Below are 23,958 nucleotides of genomic sequence, written 5' to 3' on the forward strand. Positions count from 1 at the left end.
TCCTTACTCGTTTTGTGCTGCCGATTGCCTATTGACATGGTCGGAGCTTTTTCGCTCGTGTTTTTCTGTTCGTGGCATATAATATTAGTGGTGTGGTTTTGTACGTCTGCACACAAATAAGAGAAGAGAAATTCGTTTCGCCGTGTTTACTATATACTACACTTATTAAAACGCTGCAATGAAATGGAAGACTCAATTTAGTCTGAAACGCCAGAGAAAATGAGAAATAAGAAACAAGAGAATCATTTGAATTGTAAGAGCAGCAGCCAACTAAATATTTTTAGAGAACGATTTAAGCTGCTGCAGATGTGTGTGTAAATGAGAAAATCCACTGCAAGAGCAGGAGATGGAAGAAGCATTTATTCCTTGCATAGAAATTACTGAGTATAAAGGCGATACTTTTCAGAGAATGTTTCATGGAGAGCCACTATTGAGAGAAGTTCTCCAAGTTCGTTTCTCTCCGATTGGAAATCATAAAATGAAATAACGTTGCGTATTGCAGTATGAAACTTTAGTGACGAACGGACGAACGTAAGAATTGCTGCATTCGAGTTAATAGTTTCTTTTAGAATTGATATTTGAAGAATTTACTCTGACTCCTTAGTGCGCAAAGGTTTGTCCTGAAAATGAAACTGATGCTGTGTTAATTTAATATACGTGGAGTTTTTGGATTAATCAAGCGATAGTGACAAAGTTTTTTTTCCGCCGTATTGATAGCGTGTGTATTTTTTTTTTTATTCATTGAATTCTTTATAGATATTTCATCTATTAAAAAAAAGCAAAAAATAAATCAAGTGTCCAAGAGCGAACAACTAGATGCGTATATTGCGGTAGTGAATGAATGTAAATGAGTGAGTGCCGGTGTATATATAATGCAAAAAGATGCCCGTATAAGTACGTGAATCAATAGTTGGAAACGGCCTGTTCAATACCATCGATTTGTGTTTTTTTACTTATGTGTGGAGTAACATTTCCCTTAGCTATGTGCGAATTATAAGTGATTAGTGTCAGATAAATTGCTTAGTATTTTGAACATCTTCATTATCTTCATTATCAGAGCCAGAGCCGGAACTACGTGAAATAAGGAATAGCAGTGGTAGTAATGCAACCGCAGTACTAGCAATATTAGAATTACCGCTAGCAACACAAAGGCTTAGTTAAAGAATCGAATAGTTGAAAAGCAACTATAACTACACGCAGCAGCTGCGACAAGCTTTTACGAATCAAAAAGCTTTTGATTGATTTTGCTCTACGCTACGATATAACTATATTACAGTGCTTTCGAGAAAGTAAGATATTCATCGGTAATTTTTACGTTTTGTGGACATATTTGAACAAACAGCTTCTATGTATTGTGTGTAATGTTTAAATGAATAATTTGGCTTTTATTTTTTTACTATCGCATGTTTTTTTAAGATCTTTGGTTTAATAATCTATAACTAATATTTGTAGATTGCACACTCTAGAAGCATATATATAATTATAATAACAAATTATATTTAGCTTGTGCAATTCAAAAGTTGACTTTTTTCTGAATTTAAATAAAGTAGATTGTTTTACTTTCCTGCTCGAAAGCTATCGATTTTCTTCAGCCCGGAGAGGAATTTTATCCATTCCGACTACACTCCTAAGCTTCTTTGCGTTGTATGTATTGTGCACACTTCCAAATTGGGGTTCGTTTTGAAGTGCGACAGTTGATATTTGGTAGTATTGGTGCCATCCTGTTTTCTGGTTGTATGTGTTGGTCGTATATCGGAAACTTCGTTTATACAAAAAAGCTTACTAGGACATGTTTCCTTATTGTTGGCAAGGTTGAGCTTTTTCATATGTCTGTTTCGGTCTCGGTTCCTAAAGTATATTTGGGGTCCTATTAGCGTGCTTTTGTGAGTCACTTTTTTCGCGAGTACTCTTTTTTCGGGAAATAAATTTTACAAATTCTTTTTTGTCGCTCTTATCCATGAGCTGGTACTTCACACATCACATTGAAATATGCTAGTGCTTTTTTTTTAGCAATCTAGCCCTATTCGATGAGGCGGTTTTGTGGTACAGTCTTCAACTCTTACGACGTAACAACATGCCCATCGTGAGTTCTAGTCTAGAATGGATCTTCCTGCCGTAGCAAGGACTGGCTATATCCGGCTGCATGGTATTGAATAAAGTCTCGCATATTTTAAAAGCCTGTAATTAGTAAAGGCCGGCATGGCACCGTAGGACGGTTACGCCATTAGGAGAAGAAATAGAAGAATCCGTATGCGGTTTAACTTTGATTATTCTTTTATACATTGTATGTAGATTCTATTGTTTAGCATTTCAAAACATTTGGTGAATTAAGTAAAATGTTTGAATTATTTTTATTATATTGATTATTTTATTAATTATATTTTATTATCGGCGAATCGGTTCTAAACTATATCTGTTTTTTTGCCATTTTATCTAAAACGGCATTTTTTTGCCACGGCATCTTTTCAATCTAAAATTTGCAGTTTATTTTCATCATTTTAATCCTTCATTACCTTGCTATTTATGCCTTTTTTGAAATTTAATTTTGAAATTCCTGCCGAATTTACTGAATGCTTGATTCACATGAACCACATGCAAATGTACACATATTAATTGTTCCTACTCATATTGTATAGACGGTACATTGTGATACAATTATCCACTATCACGCTAGTTGGAAAAGAGCCATAGAAAATAAAAAAGCGTCTCAAAAAGCTTTGATTATGGACACGAGAATATGATATTGATTTTAGTTGGCGCCGCTAAGGACATACATCAACCTGCAACAGAGCTAGTCCACTAGTATGAACCATAGGTCATACAATACCTAAGTATCCAAAGAGCGAAGTTAAAGAAAGAGAGAAAACGATATGGAATGAATGAGAACAAGAAAACGAGAGTACATCAAAAATGAGATGTGAGAAATAGAGAGAATTTCCCTCTAGTAAGAGAATGTAAGAGCAAAATCAGGGAAAATGAGGTTTGTCTTGGGCATTTGGACATTGGTGGTCATACCGTATCAATATTAGCAAACAAAGTTCTTTAAGCTGTTTGTTAAAAGCTATTATATTCAATCAATATTGTGTACAATGCAACAATCCAATATGTTAGTTTTTTTTTCATTTCAACCAAAGCTATTTTACAACGTACCTACTACTACTGTTAGAAACATATTATCGTACATAAAGTGTTCTGTTCAAGAACTTCATGGTTGACCATTTATAAATATATTTCTAGTCGGACTGAAATCTCGTTTGTAATGTTATGTATGAGGTGTGATTTACAGAACAAAATTACTGAATAATAGTATCACAGAAAATGTCAAAATAAACAAGTTGTTCGAAACCTGAGAACCTGAACCAGACTCAATTACCAGAATCTTCTTCTTCTTCTTTGGCACAACAACCGTTGTCGGTCAAGGCCTGCCTGTACCCCCACTGGTGAAGTGAGCTTGGCTTTCTTTGACTTATTGTTACCATAGCAGGATAGTCAGTCCTACGTATGGGGGCACGGTCTGGTCTATTCGGGGATTGAACCCATGACGGGCATGTTGTTAAGTCGTACGAGATGACGACTGTACCACCAGACCGGCCCGAACATGCGGCAAATACCAGAATATGAATTTAAAAAAAAATATGGCTATACAACAATAACATAACTAAATTTATGTCTATTAGAATAACTCGTCAAACTAAGGCCCGGGTCTATGAGAATTTTGGGGCTACATTTGTTCAATGACAACATTTCCGGATTTTTTAAATTACAATCGGTTACCGAGTTACGCGGTGCTCGACTTATGCGAGCGGTTTTCTAAACAGATCAAATGTGAAATCAGTACAATTTGCATCAGTAATAGTCCAAATCAGTATAATTTGCATTTTTGCTAAAAAATTTAAACCACTTAAAAGCTAGTCTTCTTCTTTGGCTCAACAACCGATGTCGGTCAAAGCCTGCCTGTACCCACTTGTGGGCTTGGCTTTCAGTGACTAATTGATTCCCCCCCATAGCAGAATAGTCAGTCCTACGTATGGCGGCGCGGTCTATTTGGGGATTGAACCCATGACGGGCATGTTGTTAAGTCGCACAAGTTGACGACTGCACTACGAGACCGGCAAAAGCTTGAAAAGCTAGTATAATCATAATTTTTTGCATAAATCTTATCAAATAAAATATAAAGTGTATAAAAGTACTAAATGTAATCAAAAATAACAAATAATCGATTTACGCGGATATTCGAGTTCGCGAATTCCTCGAGAACGCATAAACTGCGTATCTCCGGAACAGACTGTATTTCAAAAACAGTACACATATTTGTTGATTTTGTGTTAGATTTCTTTTTATAATTTAGTTGAAATTATTTTGCATCAGTTGTGGATGCAAACGTACCAGAAAATGTTTCATAGACAATAAACGTTCTCGCAACATTATAATTGGCCCGGACCTAAAGCATACAATTAGTTGAACCCAAAGAACAATTACTTTATAGTTCTTTTATTCACACCCCGTTATCACAACTATACTAGTAACACCAGGACTGATGGGGGTTCTCACGGCTTCACGGCCAGAATCATTTCCATAAGAGTCAGGCTGACTTCCAGGCTGCTTGGTACTAATCAGTCATGGAAACCCGAATATATGACTGGTTTCGTGCCCGTCAATATGCCCGTTATGGGTTCAAGTCCCAAATGGACCGTGCCCCCATACGTAGGACTGGTTATCCTGCTATGGGGGGAAATCAATGAGTTACTGAAAACTAGTAGTACAGCCAGGTCTTGACCGACAATGGTTGTTGTGCCATAGAAGAAGAAGAAAAAGAAGAACGCCAAATCAAATAGTATATTCTAAATCATAATTGTATGTATAAACATATTATTGTTAGAGGTTTGATTTTGAATGAGTTCAGCGCCTGATTTTTTAATAACGTCCTGCTAGCCTATGTATTTGTTGAGTAAAAGCAAGCACTTAACTTTCTCATATTTTTATTTTTTGGTGCATTTATGCTCATTCTAAGTATTTTGTTTTCTAAATACAAATTTCATAACGCTGTTAAGGCAAGCACATATCTGTAGAATGACATTTTAGTTTCTTTATATGATACTATAGATCAGCGGTTTTAAACCAGTGTAGTATTTCCCCCAAATTCGAGTTTTGATTTCTTGGGGGGATTTATTAAATAAAATTTCGCTTAATACCATGGGTTGCCACGCTCCCCCCGCCACGGCTCATGAAAAGCTTGGAAACCATTGCGCTAGATTTTTAGAATCAAGTCATAGAAATATTAAGTTAAAACAGCATTTAAAAAATATTACCAACAAATGTACGCGATTATCTGGTATGGTTTGATTCGAACAATAAGTTGTATAACCCCAAACAACGAGTTTAATCCGTTACGTTGGGGGAGACTTTCTCTCTTATTGAGGCCTGTTGTTACGCCTGGTAACAATCCGTTTATTTTCGGTAGCTTTGCAGACTTTCTTGTAACTGGCTCTCGCGTATAGGGTTTTCGCTGCACAGTTCAAAAAATAGTCTTTCTTCTTTCTATGTAAGTTTGCTACTGTCCCTTTTACGATGGCGGCATGTTACTCGATCAGCTGATCTCCTTGACCTCGTTTGCCCTTAAGTTGACCGTAGATGAACTATTTCCTAATTGGCCCTAATGTTGGAGATCTAGCTGTCTCGTATTTTCGTCCTTGTCTGTATCTGTATAGCGCCATCTGAGGGATTTATTGCGACTTATTCGAGCTATTATCAAGATAGCTCGATATATGTCAACATTCGCCTGACAGATCTCGCACGAGGTCGATATCGTGCCAACACCCCACCCCGTAAATCCTTAGAAAAGCAGGATTTGCTTATAATTAGCACGATATACCAATTTCCTGCTTCTCGACTCAAGTGTGGGATAAAAGGTTTCACAATATGTCGCCTGATTATTCGCCGTTTCCAATGCTCATCATTGCGTTTCATCTCGTTCGGTTTGTTTACTTTCTGCGCTACAAACTTTAAGCGGTCACGCCTGCGCCTTCCCTCAATCAATCTTTCACTCAACCGTAGCTGGCACTCTGATGATTTTACGCTATCTAGCTCGTTAGCCCTACCGTTTTGTTTTGGGGCACGAAGACGTAGATTTGTTTGGCCTATATTCCTGTTTCGCAACGCGGATGGTAGTAACTTAACCTCAACTGTGTCGATACTGGTGAGTGCGTGTGTGTACAGATTCCTAATTTGCGCATTGTTATTTTTTAGCTCTGCTACTCCGTTTTGTTGTACGCCGGGGAATATGTGTCGCGTTCGGCCTCTGCCGGTAGTGGGCCCGTCGTGGCTGCCGAAACCATGGTTCATCAATCTCAAACGGCTTCTCCCGGTTGCAGGGTTGTCGGTGCTGCGAATCTCGAGTGATGCCACTGAATCGATGCGTTGAGTCCCGATCATTGACTCAACTCCCCTTTCAGGGACGGTAGAGTCGACAGTCCCTGAAAGTGAGTAAAGTCAATGGTTAATGCGAGGAAGTACGGTTCTTGAAGCGGCAAACTTAGCTGTTTGAAGGAACGAGTGTTGGCAAACTCGTGTTGTCTGCTGTTGCCGCACGCCGAAATTGCCAAGTTGGTCCGCCTCACAGTCGAATCGTCCGTCGCCGCGCCTCCTGTGCAGCTCCTTTCCCATGGTTTTGGTTTACCCGTTACACCGGCGCATCGTGCCAGTTGTGTTAGCAGAAGAGCTGGTGCTGATCCGTCGTCGGGGGTGTCGACGGTTTGTTGTCCATGTTGCAAACGTGTGACAGACACTACACCAAACGGTGCTCTCGGTACCCACATTCTCGATGCATCGTGCAGGAGTGCGGTATTATGTGGTTCAGAAGATCGCCGCTCCTCCGCATCAAGCTCAGGAAGGACTGTTTCATCCCTGACTGCCACTGCCGCAGGTGTCCCCGATTTGATGCATGCACTTTCATTTGTAGCTACATTACACGGCTGCTGATGCTGCTGCGGCTGCTGATGTTGCTTATGCTGCTGCGGCTGCTGTTGTTGCGGCTGCTGTTGTTGCGGCTGCCGTTGCTGCGGTTGATGTTGCTGCTGTTGCAGCTGCTTGCAATTCGTCTGTTCTGTGAATGTTTTCTTCACGGAAGATCGAATCGATTCTCGTTCGTTCTCGAATTGAAGCCGAATCTTTTCTTGCTCGAACTTCAGATTGGCCATTTTGAGTTCGAACTTCTTCAAAACCATTTCTCTTTTTCTAGATGCTGCACTTTTACAAGTCGTGTAAGTGCAGCTTGTATTGTGCTTTTAGTTGACGCCCTTTTTGATGCGTTCGTGGTAGATGTCATCCTTGCAGCGTGGATCATCATGGGCACTTCTTCTCCTGTGGACAGCTTGTTCGCCGAGGTTTCGCCCTCGCTAGATACTGCTTCTTTGGCCTTATTATCACCGTCGCAACTATCTGCAGGCTTCCTCGTCTTCGCGTTGGCTTCCTGGGAGGTCATTGTGTAACCCGTCTCCTTAGCTTCGCACTTCGACACCTTTATCACACACGAATCGCAACACAACGCTCGGTATTTTGTCACTGTGGTGACGCCGACACATCCGTGGTGGTACCTCATTTTGCACTTATTGCACAGCACCATATCATTCACAGTAATATGCCGCTCGCAGCCACCACAATTAAACCCGCGTTGATTCATCGCGATAACTATTTGCACGAATTGTAGTTTTCGAAAGAAATATTCGCACGTATTTTTTGAATGTTGTTACGCCTGGTAACAATCCGTTTATTTTCGGTAGCTTTGCAGACTTTCTTGTAACTGGCTCTCGCGTGTAGGGTTTTCGCTGCACAGTTAAAAAATAGTCTTTTCTTCTTTCTATGTAAGTTTGCTACTGTCCCTTTTACGATGGCGGCATGTTACTCGATCAGCTGATCTCCTTGACCTCGTTTGCCCTTAAGTTGACCGTAGATGAACTATTTCCTAATTGGCCCTAATGTTGGAGATCTAGCTGTCTCGTATTTTCGTCCTTGTCTGTATCTGTATAGCGCCATCTGAGGGATTTATTGCGACTTATTCGAGCTATTATCAAGATAGCTCGATATATGTCAACATTCGCCTGACAGATCTCGCACGAGGTCGATATCGTGCCTACAAGGCCCTTCACGATTCTAGTCAGTTTTTTGTATGGAGTTTGACAGTTGGAGGCTGAAATCATGTAAACACTCCATACAATACCACACACAAAACTAGCCTGCAATTTGCAGTCTAGATTATTCTAGCCTTAAAGCTAGAATTAGATTCGAGTACCTGCTCGAAAAAATGGCAAAACAAGGTTATGTTTACATTTATCCCAAGGTCCATTAAAGAAATCATGTGATGGAATCTAGTATCAAAGTGCATGCAGTCCAGGTGGTCTCATAGCATGTTTTTAAAACCAAATTTGAATATCACTTTTTGACAGGATGGGTAAAAACTTTTGTTCAAACAAGCTTTCTGGATGCTTGAAGAATACACAAAACACTCTTAAAATCTTCATACAGAAACAGAAGTGATAAAAATCAACCTTCTAAATTCATACAACTTGGGATAAGCCCAACTGTATATTATACCCACTTAGATAGCTGCTCGAAAACTGCTATACAATGCAAACAGCTGACAGGCTGAAATTTCAGCCTACCAACTTAAAACGGAAAGGACTCCATCATTTGTATTACAGTGGCCGTCAATATAAAGTGGCCACTACTTACAATTTTACATTTTTTCCATTTTTTTTTCGTGAAAAGTGAAGTTATTGTACTGCTTTATTTTTTGAAACATTGTTCGTGATATGCTTAAGAATGTGCAGTACCATAGCATTACAAAAATGAAAAGTTTGCTTCAAGAAAAATATTTTTCCGAGATTGATCAAAATCACTGTGCCAAAATAAAGTGCAAACTTTATTCATTATATAGAAAATATTTTTCTGAACAAATATAACACCAAACTTATAATTTATATGCGTTCCTCTTGCATTCTTTACATGTTCGAGGATCTTTGACATAATTTATTTTGTTTTATTTGCACATATTTGGCATTTGTTCTTCCAAGGAGTATTTCAGAGCTTTAACATATTTGGTTTTTCCTAATCACGTCATTCTCACCACATTTGCATCAAAATTTGCACACGAAATCTCGATAGGATTAAAGCTAAGACTAAGTAGGAGCCATTAAAGAAGATTGATTCGATTTGAATGAAAAAAAAATTAAAAAATTCTTCGTGTATAACTTGAGTCGTCTTCCTGTTGTAACATAAATTTATTTACTTACTCCTTATTTTTCACAGAAAACAGATAAATTCACACAGGATGCTTATATAGGTATAAGCTTTCATTATGCCGTCGATTCATACCATGCTCCCCACTCCTCGCATAGAAAACCCCTCCCTGGTCATCACATTGCACCCTTCATACATATAGGTTTGTTGGATCGCGTCTAGTTATTTTTGAACATCAGTTCTAATTTGGACTCATCTGTCCAAATACCAGTTTTTCAACAATCTAACGATATATCTGCATGTTCTTGATCATATTGAAGCCAATTGGCTTTGTTAGATTGTTGTAGCTCAAGCGAGGAAGTTGAAGGACGCACAGTGATTTTGATCAATTTTGGAAAAAATATTTTTCTTGAAGCAAACTTCTTATTTTTGTAATGCTATGGTACTGCGCATTCTTAAGCATATCACGAACAATGTTTCAAAAAATAAAGCAGTACAATAACTTCATTTTTCACGGAAAAAATGGAAAAATGTAAATTGTAAGTAGTGGCCACTTTATATTGCCGGCCACTGTAAATGTTAAAATGGTTTCCAGTATCATAAATGTCCTGGTGTAAATTTATATGAGTCGCTGAAAAATGGAAAGAATGTTTTCATAATTCTATAGATTTTTGCCAGTCTTTTTCTCGTAGGCTGTTTTTAATTCAGAATAAGCCAGCTTCATTAATCAATTAATTGTTAAGGCAAGATTAAGGAAGTCAAATTTTCACAAAATGTTCATGTATTTATTCATTTCTTTTAAATTTAACCCATTGAACTCAAGTGGTTTTAACGGAAACTCTAGTACTAGTTTATACGGGAAAGTTTACATTCAATAAAATATATATCAATCAGGCCTATTATTTTACTCGAATGACATTCGAACCCGTCAGAACCACTCGAGTCGAACGGGAGAAAAATTGGTATCGTTTTCACCAATCGAATCGATTAAGGATTCGTCGACATTCATTTGTTCTATCGTCTGTGTGTTTGCCAGTTGGTCAAAGCAAGCGGTGGTCGAAGTGAGTGTGAACAAAAGGGTTCAACACCTCTTAAATTTTTTTTCATTTTTTTCGAAATGGGGTGAATATGAGTGATGAGAGTGTTGATAAATTAATGTTAAATCTAATTAAAAACGTTGACAGTGGCTTAAATTCTTTGTGTAGTTGAATTTGCACGTTACCGACAGCTTGAACTATCGGCAGAAAATCTCTCGAAGGCTGGAAATAGACGAATCGAGATCGTCGCGGTACCGCGAAAATCGCGTATGACTTGAGCTGTCAATTCTGTTATAAAATCTGACAGATAGGCGAGATAATCGCGGTTCGTGTATGGAATCATCCGAGGTCTGGTGACGATTGAATGTGCCTAGAAGAAATATTTTTCTATCAATATGCGAATCAAATTATTTATTTCACATAGTTTATGCAAAATAAAATACAAAACTCATTTCTCGACACGAGTTTTCACACAAATCCGCCAGAAAAAGTAAAAATAATCGGTTCGCGCTACCGCGAAAATCTCAGCAATACCGAAGTTGGGTATCTCTGCGAAACAGCAGGCGCGATTGGAGGCGCGGAAGATTTGACAGTTCAACTGTTCTACAACTGTTATAAACAAGGCGCGAATTTCGCGGTACCGCGACGATCTCGGTTCGTCTATTTCCAGCCCGCTGCGCAAATTCGAGCAGTTTCCAGCGCAGAAAATGCACCAAAATCTGCGCTGGCCAGCGCAGATTTTGGCTGCTCTCCCGCGCTGTTCTTCAGCGATTCCTGCGCTGGGTCGCGCAGTTCGGGCAGTTCGGACAGTACGGACAGTTCGGGCGGCGGCGGAGCAAAAAAAAAAACGGTCAAAAAAATTTAAAAAAATTGGCGCCCATTTTTTCGTCCGCTTCTTCTCCCTCCCTCACCCTGCCTTGCCTTACTTGCGCTTCAGCCCGTGCCTTCTCCGCCGCCAGCTGATTGGCTGTTGCGGTGTATGCGTTGATACTCATATGTGCATTGCGGTTGTGTATTGTTATTGGTGGGTGTTAGCATTTATTAATTTGTGTGTGGCCTTGAGACGCTGTGGGAGAAGCTGGATTGGGATTCAAAGTGTTATCGGTGTATTGATGGTTTATTTTATTTCGTGCCGCTGCTGATGAGACCATTCGATGCCCCTGCCAGTTGAGGGTGAAGAAGCCTATTTAAAACAAGCGTAGGAGAACGTCTAACACTAATCTTATATTTTTTAATTTGAACATGTTTGATGCTTCAACGACCTTCTAAGCATTATTTAGCACAGTGTAAAGTGGCAATAATTTTTTTTTTAATGTGTCGAAATCTGTCTCGAGTTTTCGGGTCACGACACACACACACACACAGCGCGTAGAAAGTGATCGTCCACTCTATCATGCCGCGATCCCCCACCCCGCCCGGCGCTTTGAATGAGGATGCGCTACAAGAAAACTGAACCAGCCGTTCTACCGATAAGGTAGCCGTACTCGCTCGTGCGGGAAGGGGGGGGGTTCTGGTGGGGGGTGCGTGCTTGCGTTCGCGCTTTCGTGGGTGCGTGCTTGCGTTCGCGTTGCGGGTGTGCCCGCGTGCACGCGTACGTGCATGTGTGCGTGCGTGTGTGCGTGCGTGCTCGCGTGCATGTGTGTGTGTGTGTGTGTGTGTGTGTGTGTGTGTGTGTGTGTGTGTGTGAGTGTGTGTGTGTGTGTTTGGAAACCCCAAAACTATTTGATTCTGATGCGTACATTTTCATCCGCTGCGGCTACAAAGTCCATGCATTTTCGATCTCGCTACCTGAGAGACAACACAACCATTAGCATTGACCATTGGCATCTTTGCGATCGGCTCTGCTGTTGGGGGTATTAAAAAGACACACGATCTAAGCAAACGTGCGTGCGATATATTGCACATTTATTTCCTACTCAGCTAGCGGACGCAAGTGGAAACAACATTTTGAATTGAATCCATACAAAAGAGGATCCTGGATTTGTTTATTACGGTGCGCGTATGATACTGCACCTGTCCGTCCAGAATCTGGTGGCTTGTTGGTTTGGAGTAGTTATCATGACGCCGATTGACCGGCAATTCCTTGGAATGGGTTCGGATCGGTAGGTTCATGTTTTGGTCGAGTGCATTCCGTGCATTTGTCGCGCCACAGCGGTACAACAAAGTCAAGACAAACTCTTACCCGGGTGTGGACTGCTATGCTAAGTTCTTTTTATTATTATTATTATTATTATTATTATTATTATTATTATTGGCGTAATAGCCAACGCGATCATGCCGGCCTTTTCAGGACTTGAGTACCACGTAGCCGGAGCCGGTGACTAACCCCTTGCTACGGCGGACGGTTCATACGCGGTTAGAACCCACGAGGGGGTACTGCCACACTGTCTCCTGCTCGATGTATACGCTGCAGGCAGGGGGAAGGATGGACCTCCACGATAAAAAAAACACCGTCATGAACCAGCGGCGGACCTAGCGGTAGGCGGACTAGGCGGTCGCCGATGATCTCTACAAGTGTACAGAGTATTAACGACAAGGGTCCCCGGAAAGATGGTCGTTAGGGCTCCGAGGCTGGAGAACCATTTGCACCTCCCCTCCCCCCATGGCGACAACAATTTTAGGGTCTGTGACTAATGATCGTAGGGGTCCCATGGCCACCCCCCCCGCCGCCCCATCCAGGATGCTGGTTTCACAATCAGGTTGCGTTCTTGATGCTGGTGGAACGGAAAGTGCGAAAATCAGCGCCGGGCTGAACGTGTAAATGCGAATTAGAGTTCTGCGCGATGCACAACAAATCCTCCTGCGTAAACTAGCGATTGCTTAGTCATTTTTACATTGCAACAATTTAACTTATTGCGATTTTTTGGTTTGATTTGAGAAAATGCAACTTCATCGCCGCAATGTTTGTTAACGGCATTTTTGGCGCCACAACAGCTCGCGAGCATTGTCCACACGCGAGAAAGAGATAGCACTAGGGAGGGAAAGAGCACGGACGACGGCTGACAGCGATTGGCCGTCTGACGCACCAACACATCCAAACCTTCGGCAGCGCGCTCAGGCGAGGGGTATGAGGCGGAGCCAGGGACGGGCAGCTCGACGAGCTGCTCGACAAATTTGCCGTTGGAGAGAAAAGGAAGGCATGAAAAAATTCTCAGAACGCCATAACGCCTTCCGTCGCTTTGCACAGCGGGAGCCGAATGCACCTTCCTGTTCGAACAGTACGGTACCGATTTTTACTTCGTCGACTCGAATCTGCCGACGGGTTACTCGAATGGGAACATCGCTAGCAAAACGATACCCAAATGAACATAATGAACGTGCGAGTGAATCTTCTCGAATGCCGAGCGCAATATAATAGGCCTGAATGTCTTGTTTTTCGGGGTCCTTACCTGAGATAGACGTAGACATTCCATGATGTAGGCTGTGTTATTTTTAAGTCGAACAAATCAAATGTCAAGTTTAAGCTTATGGGACAGGATTTGACAATGGGCCATACGAGATTATTTTAATCTAAAAAAGAAAGATTCAAAAACGTTTATTTATCCTATAATGTTCAACAAAAGTTGAACATTATAGAATGTTGTCGATACGAAAAATTGCAGTGCAAAAACTACTTATTATATTCATAATAAGCTTATCAAGCCGTAAAATGTTTTTTCTGCAAAATCAGTACTTAAAAAAGGGCTTACAAGAGTTGGGCGTACCCATCAACAATTCGTTGCTTAATTTTCCGAAAACGGCTTTGCAAACTTAACACACCGCTTAAGTTCAACTAATTGCGGATTAACACGAGTGGAGGCCCTACGCGGTCACACGATTGTAGGACTTTCTGAAGTGTCGAGCGAGAATTTGAATGAGAAATTCTAAACTAGCGAAGAATTTAGAAGCAAATTTACTTGTGAGCGAGAAGGTGGTCCCATTTTTCGGGGTCCCTCGAAACCTCGCGGCCACTTAGTTTACGTAGTACTTTATCCGCTCCTGCATGAGGTCATTTGATGATACTCCTGGTAAATATTGAGGGCCGAGATAAAGGTTTTTTTTGTAAAGGAACCTGTTGCAAAATTACTAGAAATTGTAAAATAGGATTAAAAAAAGTCATGGACTGCTCCTAGAATGGACTGTCCGTGTGGCTTACCAAGACATCATCCAGTCTCCCCCCTCGCTCTCATGAACTTTTGAGTGGGAAATGGAATCATCTTTCATGCACCCTACATGCTTTGTATTAGCTTGGTCTTTGTTACAATCGAGATGCTAAATACTGTTTGAAGTTAATCACATTATATTCGAAACGTCATTTAAATAGTTATACTGAGCCCTTTAACACGGATTAACCAGTGTTTTCTGATAGTGTTTTATTTAACAGTGTTAAAGATAATGATAACTTTATTAAAATATGTTATACATTTTGAATACTTTCTTAATATTTATACTACCACTATTTTTATTTATGTTTATTTTTATTCTGTGCAGCCGGGTCGGAAAATAAGATATTTTTTCATATTGATTGATCAGGTTCCACATTTTCACCGAACAGGAAACAGAAAAAGGAAGCATTTTGTTTTGCTTCGTTCTTAGGAAGAGAGTTTAGCTATCCTAAATTTCGCAAGTTCAAAAGAATCTGTCGATTACATAAAGTACAATACGTGTATGGATCGTTTCATAGATACTGGCTGCAATTTTTATATGTTTACTTGCTAAACAATGTTATTGAATGTTATTGAGAACATTCCCGCAATGTTATCATATTATTGCAATGGCCATTGCATGAGGACAATGTGATTTTAATTGAATATGATCTTGTGTGAACGTAATTTTAAACACGGTTATGTTTTATTATGAATTATACCAGCTCTGAATTTTCTAGTATTTATTATTTTAAATTATTGCTATATTGCTGTAAAAATATTTTATTTTGTTTCATAATGTGTTAAGAAAATCTTTGTTGTTGCAAGAATAACAGATCGAATAAAATAGTTTTGTCTAAACAAGTTTTGATCTATGCTCAGATTAATAATTAGAGCTAAAAATACTCAAAGTTACAAAGATGTAGAATCTTTTGTTTTTTTTAATGATATTTTTACAGTCTAGCGTTTTTGAGAAAAGTCGCAGCTAGAGCTTAAAAATTCTATCTTAGATTAAAATAAACAACAATTCATTGAGAAAAATTCGGTCTAATTAAAAACCTGTTATTTTTTAGTACTGTTCAGGCAAAACTGTGAATGGGTTAAAAAAAGGTTTGCTCGAACCTCGAAAACGACCTCGAAAACGACGAGGTTTTTAATTTTTTTAAAAATAATTGTCTTTGGAGCATTTTAGTGGTTGTGGATTAAACATAAAATTAAGAAATGTTTTTTTTGCAAAACAAATAAGTGGTCTTGTTAAGCAATTTGCTGTCAAATGTCTGAAGAAGTAGACTGGTTTATAGTGCAGTTACGTGTTTTATTTTATTCTGCGCATGCCCGTTGCTTATGTTATTGAAAGAATGAATGTAATCAAGTCATTCAGTCTGTGAGTATTATTCCCCAAAACATGTTGTTTTTTATCTTATATTTTACTGTATAAAAGCTTGTTATTAAAGATTGGAAAAGACAATTTGTTTAACAAATGAATACTCTTTGCAATATTAGTCATCCGTAGCACTTTTCATACGTACCCAAATAGAAAGATGATTTTATGAAAATAATATCACATTCATTACTGCATTACAAGTATATAGGATAAAAAAACTTTCGTATACATGGTATTCCTGTAAATGTTATCTTGTGAAGAATCCATATTTTTCGCTTCTTGGACATGAGGCAAATATTGAATTGACACAATAAAATGAAAATAAAAACGAAAGTCCAGTTTTAATTTTTTCAGAGGGACGAAAGTTAGGTTTAAAATGCAACAAATATAATTTGTTGTGAAATTTTATAAAAAATTCGTAAAATGAGCATTTTAACGTAAACATTCATTACATATCACAATTGTCATTTTATTCTTAGCAGTAGTAATTCAATGCGCATGTTTGAGCTGACGTCATGCTACGGAGATAGAAAATATTGCGGAATGTGTCGCCTTGGAAACAAATGACCGTATCATTCGAATGTCTGATTCATATGTCTGGTTTGTTTAAAATATACACAGACTGACGTAAATTGCTTGATATTTGTACTGGCATTTTAAGTAAGTTTCAGAAATTTGTATTACACAATAAGGTTGGTTAATCTAACATTGTCTACCTAATAAACCTCAAATGATGCTAATAACAATAATACAGTCGAGCCACCAAATTTTGGCTCTAAGGGCCGTGTCTGTGCTTCGATTTTATCGCACCTGCTGTCAAACGCATTTTCGATTCGTATTGCGATAATTTGATTGATTTAACCATAGCAATAGACGATGCGCAATCTCAGATTGCGCATACATTTATTTGTCAAACGGATCGGTTTGATATATTTATCTGTCAAAAAAAATTTATATATCTCGGACATATACGGCCTCAGCACAATTTTTCGATCGAAAAAATTCGATAGGCGCTCACGTAAAACTGACAGTATAACTATTTCTTTTATACCCCTACATGAAGTTGGCCCCCCCAGGTAAACAATTTTTAAAATAATTTATAAATAATTTTTTATCGGCCAAAATATTGAAAAAGAACCAACACATCTACCAACTTGCTTTTACATATCGTTTTTCAAAAATATCAACCTTGATTTACGGAATTTTTCTGATATTCGATAATTTCCGCAGCTCAATGCGTCGCGGATTTTGCCCCAAACAAAGCGGACCGATCGAATTTTTGTAGCATAGTTCATTTTGCTCGTGAGTGTCATGGTATACCAGTTTTCAAAAAGACCAGTAAAATGAACACCTTGGCGGCGAAATGAGTGTCAAATGACACCAAAATGACAGCCGGATCTATCGAATTTTTTCGATCGAAAAATTGTGCTGAGGCCGATAATCTTGAAAATTTATGCGCAATCTTGGCGCAATCTGAAATTGTATGGAAATGACGTTTATAGCTTAGGGTTGGCTACGCGAAATGACATATGTTTTGATAAAACGAATATATGCGTAATCTGAGACTGCGCATCGTGTATTAATACGGTAAAAGTTTTTTTATTCAGTAGGAACGGCTTTGCCGTATTGATTAAATACGATAATAGTTTAATAATTATGGAAATTTAAGTTGATGTCATTTCTACAAAACACCACACAATTAGTTTGACAGACAAAATCGGATGCTTCGTCCGACGAAATTATTTTTCTTTGTTCCATCGTACGACAACGTTATCTGTCAAATTCCATATACAATTTTGACAGGCCTTCCGATAAAATCCAAGGTGGATTTAAAAATATCAGGTGGTGGACTCTAGTGCATTTTGACAATTCGTCACTTGACGTTAGGTCCCCAGGAATCAAACTTTGTTTATATTTATTTAATTTCTTCATATAATTTATCTATCCCTTTTTTTCGATTAAATATTCTCTAAAAATATATTTTGAACTTTGCGAGTTCTTATTTTATATTAAAACATAGATTGAAGTGTGTTATTTTGTGTTATTCGGTAAATTTATTCTATAATTCATTGTGTTTTCGACATTTTTGATGATAAAAATTAAGAAAGCATTATTATGTTCAATTTTCACATTAATTCCTCATTATCTACGAGCCGCCTGGACAATTTACGTGAGATTAGAACTCTTACTCACATGGTTTTAAATTTCGTGCCTAAACAAATTATTAAATCTTTTGTTAATAGATCTCATTTTTTCGATAAAATCAATAGACACACAAAAATGCACATAATAACAAATAACTCTGTTCAATTTGCTAAGCTTTGTGTGCGGAAACCAATGGTTAACGGTTTTAAAATGACTTAGAGTCCCTCAACTATGGCGACCCCCCAAAGGCCCTTATCCACCACCTGATATTTTTAATCCACCTTGGATAAAATCGCATCTGATGCAGAACAAACACGGGCTTAAGACATACATTTTTGACAGAGCGCATCAATTTTTGCATTTAGGGCATCAATTTTTGACAAAACGCATCAATTTTTGACTCCAACGCACCTATTTTTGTCTGTAATTCATAAATATTTTTTTAAAATTTAAACTTAATTATTTTTTAAACTTTGAGGCAAAAAATGTGCTTCGCTGTCAATAATTGGTGTCTTCGAGATAAAAATAGGGTGTTTTAGAGTCAAACTGTAGCGGCAACGACTATGGTAAGGTAATGACTTATGATTGTGTGTTGTAGAAGTCGTAATTTTTTTTTTAATATTTTGTAGTTTTTGATAAATTTGACTATCCGCAACTAATTGAATAGCCATAGTATGATACACATTGCTTGAGTCCTTGGTGGGTATTTAGTTAAGTCGTGTCAATTGACGACTGCCAAAATTAAATGCCGATGTACTGAAATGAAAATTAATTATCGAAAGATGGAATGCTTGCAACATAATTACCTGTAATTTTAATTCAAGCAAGTATCCTGTAGCATATAGCATTAAATATTCTAAACGTCGGTTTTATATGTACTGTACTGTTAAGCTAATTATCATTTTCATGTTGCACCTATTCTGAATGTTAAGATCAGTGTAATAGCCTTATTATGTAAATTACTTTAAAAATTCTGTCATAGTATAAATCTTCTTTTCTTTCTATTTTACTCACAGAAACACTTCGATGGAATAAATGCGTCATGATTATTACAATGACGCTCTACATAACACTGTGATCTGTGGAAAGAAATTGATGAGCCCCATGTAAGTACATTTTCTGTCAATGCAAAATAGTCATCCAAGCAACAACAACAAAATATTGTGTAAAATATACGTATAAAATAGTTCTTTTGATCATAGTGCAAATTGAATTTGTTTTGGGCTATACAATGTCGCTATTTTTAGGCCTTGGTCATCAGAGGCTCTCATTGTTGGCCATATAGACAATGACCGAAGACTCCGATTCGATATCTGAGGAAGAACGTAGTTTGTTCCGTCCTTTCACTCGTGAATCATTACAAGCTATCGAAGCACGCATTGCAGATGAAGAAGCCAAACAGCGAGAATTGGAAAGAAAACGAGCTGAGGGGGAGGTAAATACTTTTTTTTGCATTATGTACTTATACTGTTATGCTTTGAAACCGCTTCAAGCTATCCTTCATTCATTTCCTTGACCTAAAATCAACTATCATATTAGTCATTACGTGTTGCTCCACTATTTGCAATTCTAATGTCGATACTATTGCTTTTAGGAACTATATACTTCCTTTAAAATTGTATTAATAATGGAAAATGGTTCACTTAAACGTTATATTTGTATTGTGTTGTTCTTTCGTTTTTCTTTACGCGCCATTTATAGTACTTTTGATTTACACTCTCTGAAATATGTTGTTTATAACGTTCCATGAACGGGAATGATTTGATTTTGTAAGAATGTTTTTTCTGAAGTATAATTGTGTATATATATATATTACTCTGTCAAGTTTTTAACGTGTAAAATATATGTTTATACGGTAAATATCCATCAATTTATGTAAATGTTTTAAGTTGGAAACGTGTAGTATGTTGATAAAGTTTTTTTTTTTCAAGTTACGTTTGATAATGCTTGAAAATTTAAACAATGTTCTTACGGAAGCACATGTAAAATATATCGTTTGTCGAAAAACCAGATAATGCAATGTACATTCACAATGAACATATGATCAAAGAACTGAAGTAACACTTAATTGCAATTCAATTTACGAATTTAAATTTCGACGTTTGAACAATATCAATGAACAACAACAATAAACAACACGAATATAAAATAATAAAAAAACTGATGCACGAGATTAAATTAGTACATGGTCAAAATTGGCATGGGAGAACATTTTTTAGAAATAATTTCACAATATATATAGTACTAAAATGGTGATGATATTCGTGTTTATCTTGCAAAATTTGTGTAAATGTTGCTCTTTGTTTTGAGTTGATAAATACACATTTAATTAGCTAATGATTTATTTTTGAGGATTGGTGGAGCACAACCCATTCGATAAAATCATCCTGATAGCAATATTTAGCTGATTGTAATTCATTTTATCATGCAGCGATCTATAGAAGAAGGTCCCTTCATATACATCGAAAAGTTGCTTATGGGCTTGATCAGCACAATGAAAACATTACGTTGAAAATGTAAAATTGGCTCAATGGAATCACGCTAAAAATATATCCAATAATCAAAAACTATAGAATTCAAATGAATTACACGGCATATAAATATATGGTGCCCAATATAAAGTGCCCAGTTTCTTCTGTTGAAGTGCACGAACACGTCAGCAATTATCGCAAATAACATTAACTTCATTATCACTGCAAATGCGCTATCTTAAAAATGTAGAGGTTTAATGATTTTATTAACATTTTAATAAAATTCACCTCCTTTACAGAGTGATTTTGGTCGGAAGAAAAAGAAAAAAGAAGTAAGATTAAAATTTAATTTATTCAGCAAGCAAAACATTTATTTTAATTTATATATATAGAAACATAAAACGACATAGATTTTATAAATAAATATATATATATATATATATATATATATATATATATATATATAGATATATATATATATATATATATATATATATATATATATATATATATATATATATATATATATATATATGATCTACACATACACACACACACACACACACATATATATATATATATATATATATATATATATATATATATATATATATATATATATATATATATCTTAGCATTTTATATTAGTACATATAATATATGTATTAGCATATAAGTTGCAAAATTGGTTCGAATTAATTTTCGAAGCTAACTTACACTCTTTATTGTTCAACGTTGTGATTGTCAACATTTTTTTTCTACTGAAAATTGTGCTTTTCTGACTGCGTTCTAATCACATATTTCGTATTTGCTGCTGCTAGTGAATATAGTTTTTGCAAGTTTTTTTCATACAATAAATAGACGATTATAAATTATCTTGTACATTAAGAGCCTGCTGCTTTATTTGCGCTCATCATTCCAAATCAATTGGTATAAATTAAATTTTAAATTATGTGTGTAATTTGTATCTACGGACGTGTTAACATCTCAAGATTAGATTAGATTAACCCTCTAATTCCCAATCCCGCCTTTAGACGAACCTTACAAAAAGCGGTAAAAACTGAGTAAAACGAGATTGTCTGTTGCTACCAATCAAAATGCTACTTCGCTACACTTTTACATTTCATTTAAATACCTTGATTATTTGATTACTTATATGTGTCAAACGCGTTAGAAAGTTGAGACTTTGGAAGAAACGTGTTCTACAGGTTTTCACGCAAAACAAAAATGTTGGCATTAGAGGGTTAAAGTCAAACTTGAAGTTATATACAACTAACACGTGCTATAATATTGTCACCCCTAGTTAAATGCCCTGTTTTAGGCGTTTATTATTCATTAGTTAAATGATTGAAAAAAAAAACTTTACCATTATTGTGTTTTGGACTGTCACCTCTTTTGAATCTTCTAGTTGTTACTAACAGTAATATGATTATGCAAAGTTTACGTTTCATTAATAAAGATAAAACGCCTACATGGCAGATATATCAAAAAAATCATGCAGAATAACTATGTTGATGGTTTTTTCTTATACATTAATATACAAATAGTAAATACAGCTACTTAGATAGTTTGTTTAGTTCCTTAAAAATTTTAATTATAAATAATGTATTTGATGCATTTTTGTTCAAGAATACGGATTTCTTTAAATTACACGCATATGTATGAACTTTTCATTCACTTTCAAACTCTCTAATTTGCAAACCCCTCTTATTTGACAGTCCCATCGGCTCTCTTAAATAAGAGATAGTTGATTAGTATCTTTAAACTATTGAACAAAGTATTACTGAACAAAACAATTCAATAGACACTTCAAATAAACTACTTGCCGTGATCAAATACGCTATTTGTGTTAAACGGTAAGGTAAGAATACTTTTTATAAAAATATTAAAACGATTTTTAAATAGCTTGATCAAAATGTAAAGAGTAAAAGTAATACTATACATCGATTGTTTTATTTTATTAATGCATTAGTCCGTTTTGACGGGTCGGTAGAAGCCTGACGGGTTCTATTAAAACTCAAACTTGGGATAAAAGATATAAAATTCAATTATTTACTATAATCAAGGGTATTAAATCTTTATAAAGCTGTGCGTGATTGCCTAGGTCATTAAGCCAAAGATATTATAAAAGACTGGTTTTTTCAAAATGCAACAGTAGTTCTATAAGTCGCTTAAGACTATGGATAAACTTCATTCGCATATAAGGATTAACATAGTTTTCGGTTAATCTTAAATTCTAAACCTCAACATATATTTAATCTCTACCTCAACATAGCTGCACAGATTTCCTTTTGCTTGTTTGTTTCAATTTATTTTATGAACTACGAAGCATTTATTATGTTTTTAATTATTTAAATGTTTGTATTGCTTTCATAACAAAACAAGGTAATTTTTTGAAGTTCTAGAATGCAATTCACAAATTCGTTTTCAAATACACTCATACATATACATATACAAAAGTCGGTACTAATTACTTACTAGTTTTATGCTATCTATCCACTTTCTCTCTTTTCATTTTTTACTAATCATCGTTGATTACTTTATTGTACGAATGGCGTGACTGACGATTGTAAACGTGACTTTACATTGCTGGTACGCAAATTCTCGATGCGTCTATTGTGTAATTATAAATTGCTAGATACGCTACGATGACGAGGATGAGGATGAAGGTCCCCAACCGGACCCTACACTTGAACAGGGTGTACCAGTCCCAGTTCGAATGCAAGGCAGCTTCCCCCCGGAGTTGGCCTCCACGCCTCTCGAGGATATTGACAGTTTCTATTCAAATCAAAGGGTAGGTATTCTTTTGCTTCATATACCCTCATATATTTTATGTTTAATCGAAAAAATCCAATTTCGTTGCAACCTATGTTTCATTTATACATATTACTTTTATACATATTACTTACATAACTAAACCTTATCCTAGGCGACCTAATGGTCACCTACGTTATTTGAAATGTACTATTTTAATATTTTTTACTTAGTGATACTGGCCGTATCACTTCCCGTTAAGGCATTATTTTGAGAATAAAGAAAAAAACTTAATTATCGAAAAGCTTCAAACTTTGATAAGTTTTCGTTTCTAGGAGTTCAATGAGTATTTAGTAAATAATTTAAGAAAATAAGGCATGTGTATTCATCCTCATGATATTTATCTAAAGAGAGCAGCGGTCGGAAAACTTTTCAAATAATAGGCCAAATTTATGAAATGGGCAACAGTTGCGGCAAGTTTTTTTATTAAGCTTAACTGTATACATAAAAAAATTTAGAAAAAAAATAAAAAGGAGCACCAGGCAAATAGAAAATCGACATCGCATAGATGCATGAATGACACGGATAATCGGTCTTAGTATGTTTTTTTTAATAACAAATTGACGCTTGTTGAAAACTTGTATTATGTTTTGGCAAAATACAGTCAGTTTTAATGAAATTCTTCTTTGTTGGATGTTAACATTTGAAATTTGCAATGAAATTGTGATGTTTTTGTTATGGCAATATGCTCTGATAACGATTTCTTCAAATATCCTCCTCAGCACGCAATAACATCCTTGTATTGAATT

At 36.7% G+C, this 23,958-nt stretch overlaps 1 protein-coding gene across 1 annotated transcript in view; it reads left to right on the plus strand.

The window, feature by feature from the left end:
- Positions 1 to 492: 492 nt before the first annotated feature.
- The window catches only part of LOC120896949 (sodium channel protein para), a 96,171-nt gene continuing 72,705 nt past the window's right edge, over positions 493 to 23,958 (plus strand). The window contains 6 exon segments of the mRNA XM_040301489.1: positions 493 to 613; positions 757 to 1,289; positions 18,941 to 19,030; positions 19,172 to 19,359; positions 20,695 to 20,727; positions 23,034 to 23,189. Coding sequence (XP_040157423.1) covers positions 19,213 to 19,359; positions 20,695 to 20,727; positions 23,034 to 23,189 — 336 coding nt within the window. The 5' untranslated portion in view covers positions 493 to 613; positions 757 to 1,289; positions 18,941 to 19,030; positions 19,172 to 19,212.

This window comes from Anopheles arabiensis, chromosome 2, assembly GCF_016920715.1.
Source record: "Anopheles arabiensis isolate DONGOLA chromosome 2, AaraD3, whole genome shotgun sequence".
Classification (NCBI taxonomy): domain Eukaryota; kingdom Metazoa; phylum Arthropoda; class Insecta; order Diptera; family Culicidae; genus Anopheles; species Anopheles arabiensis.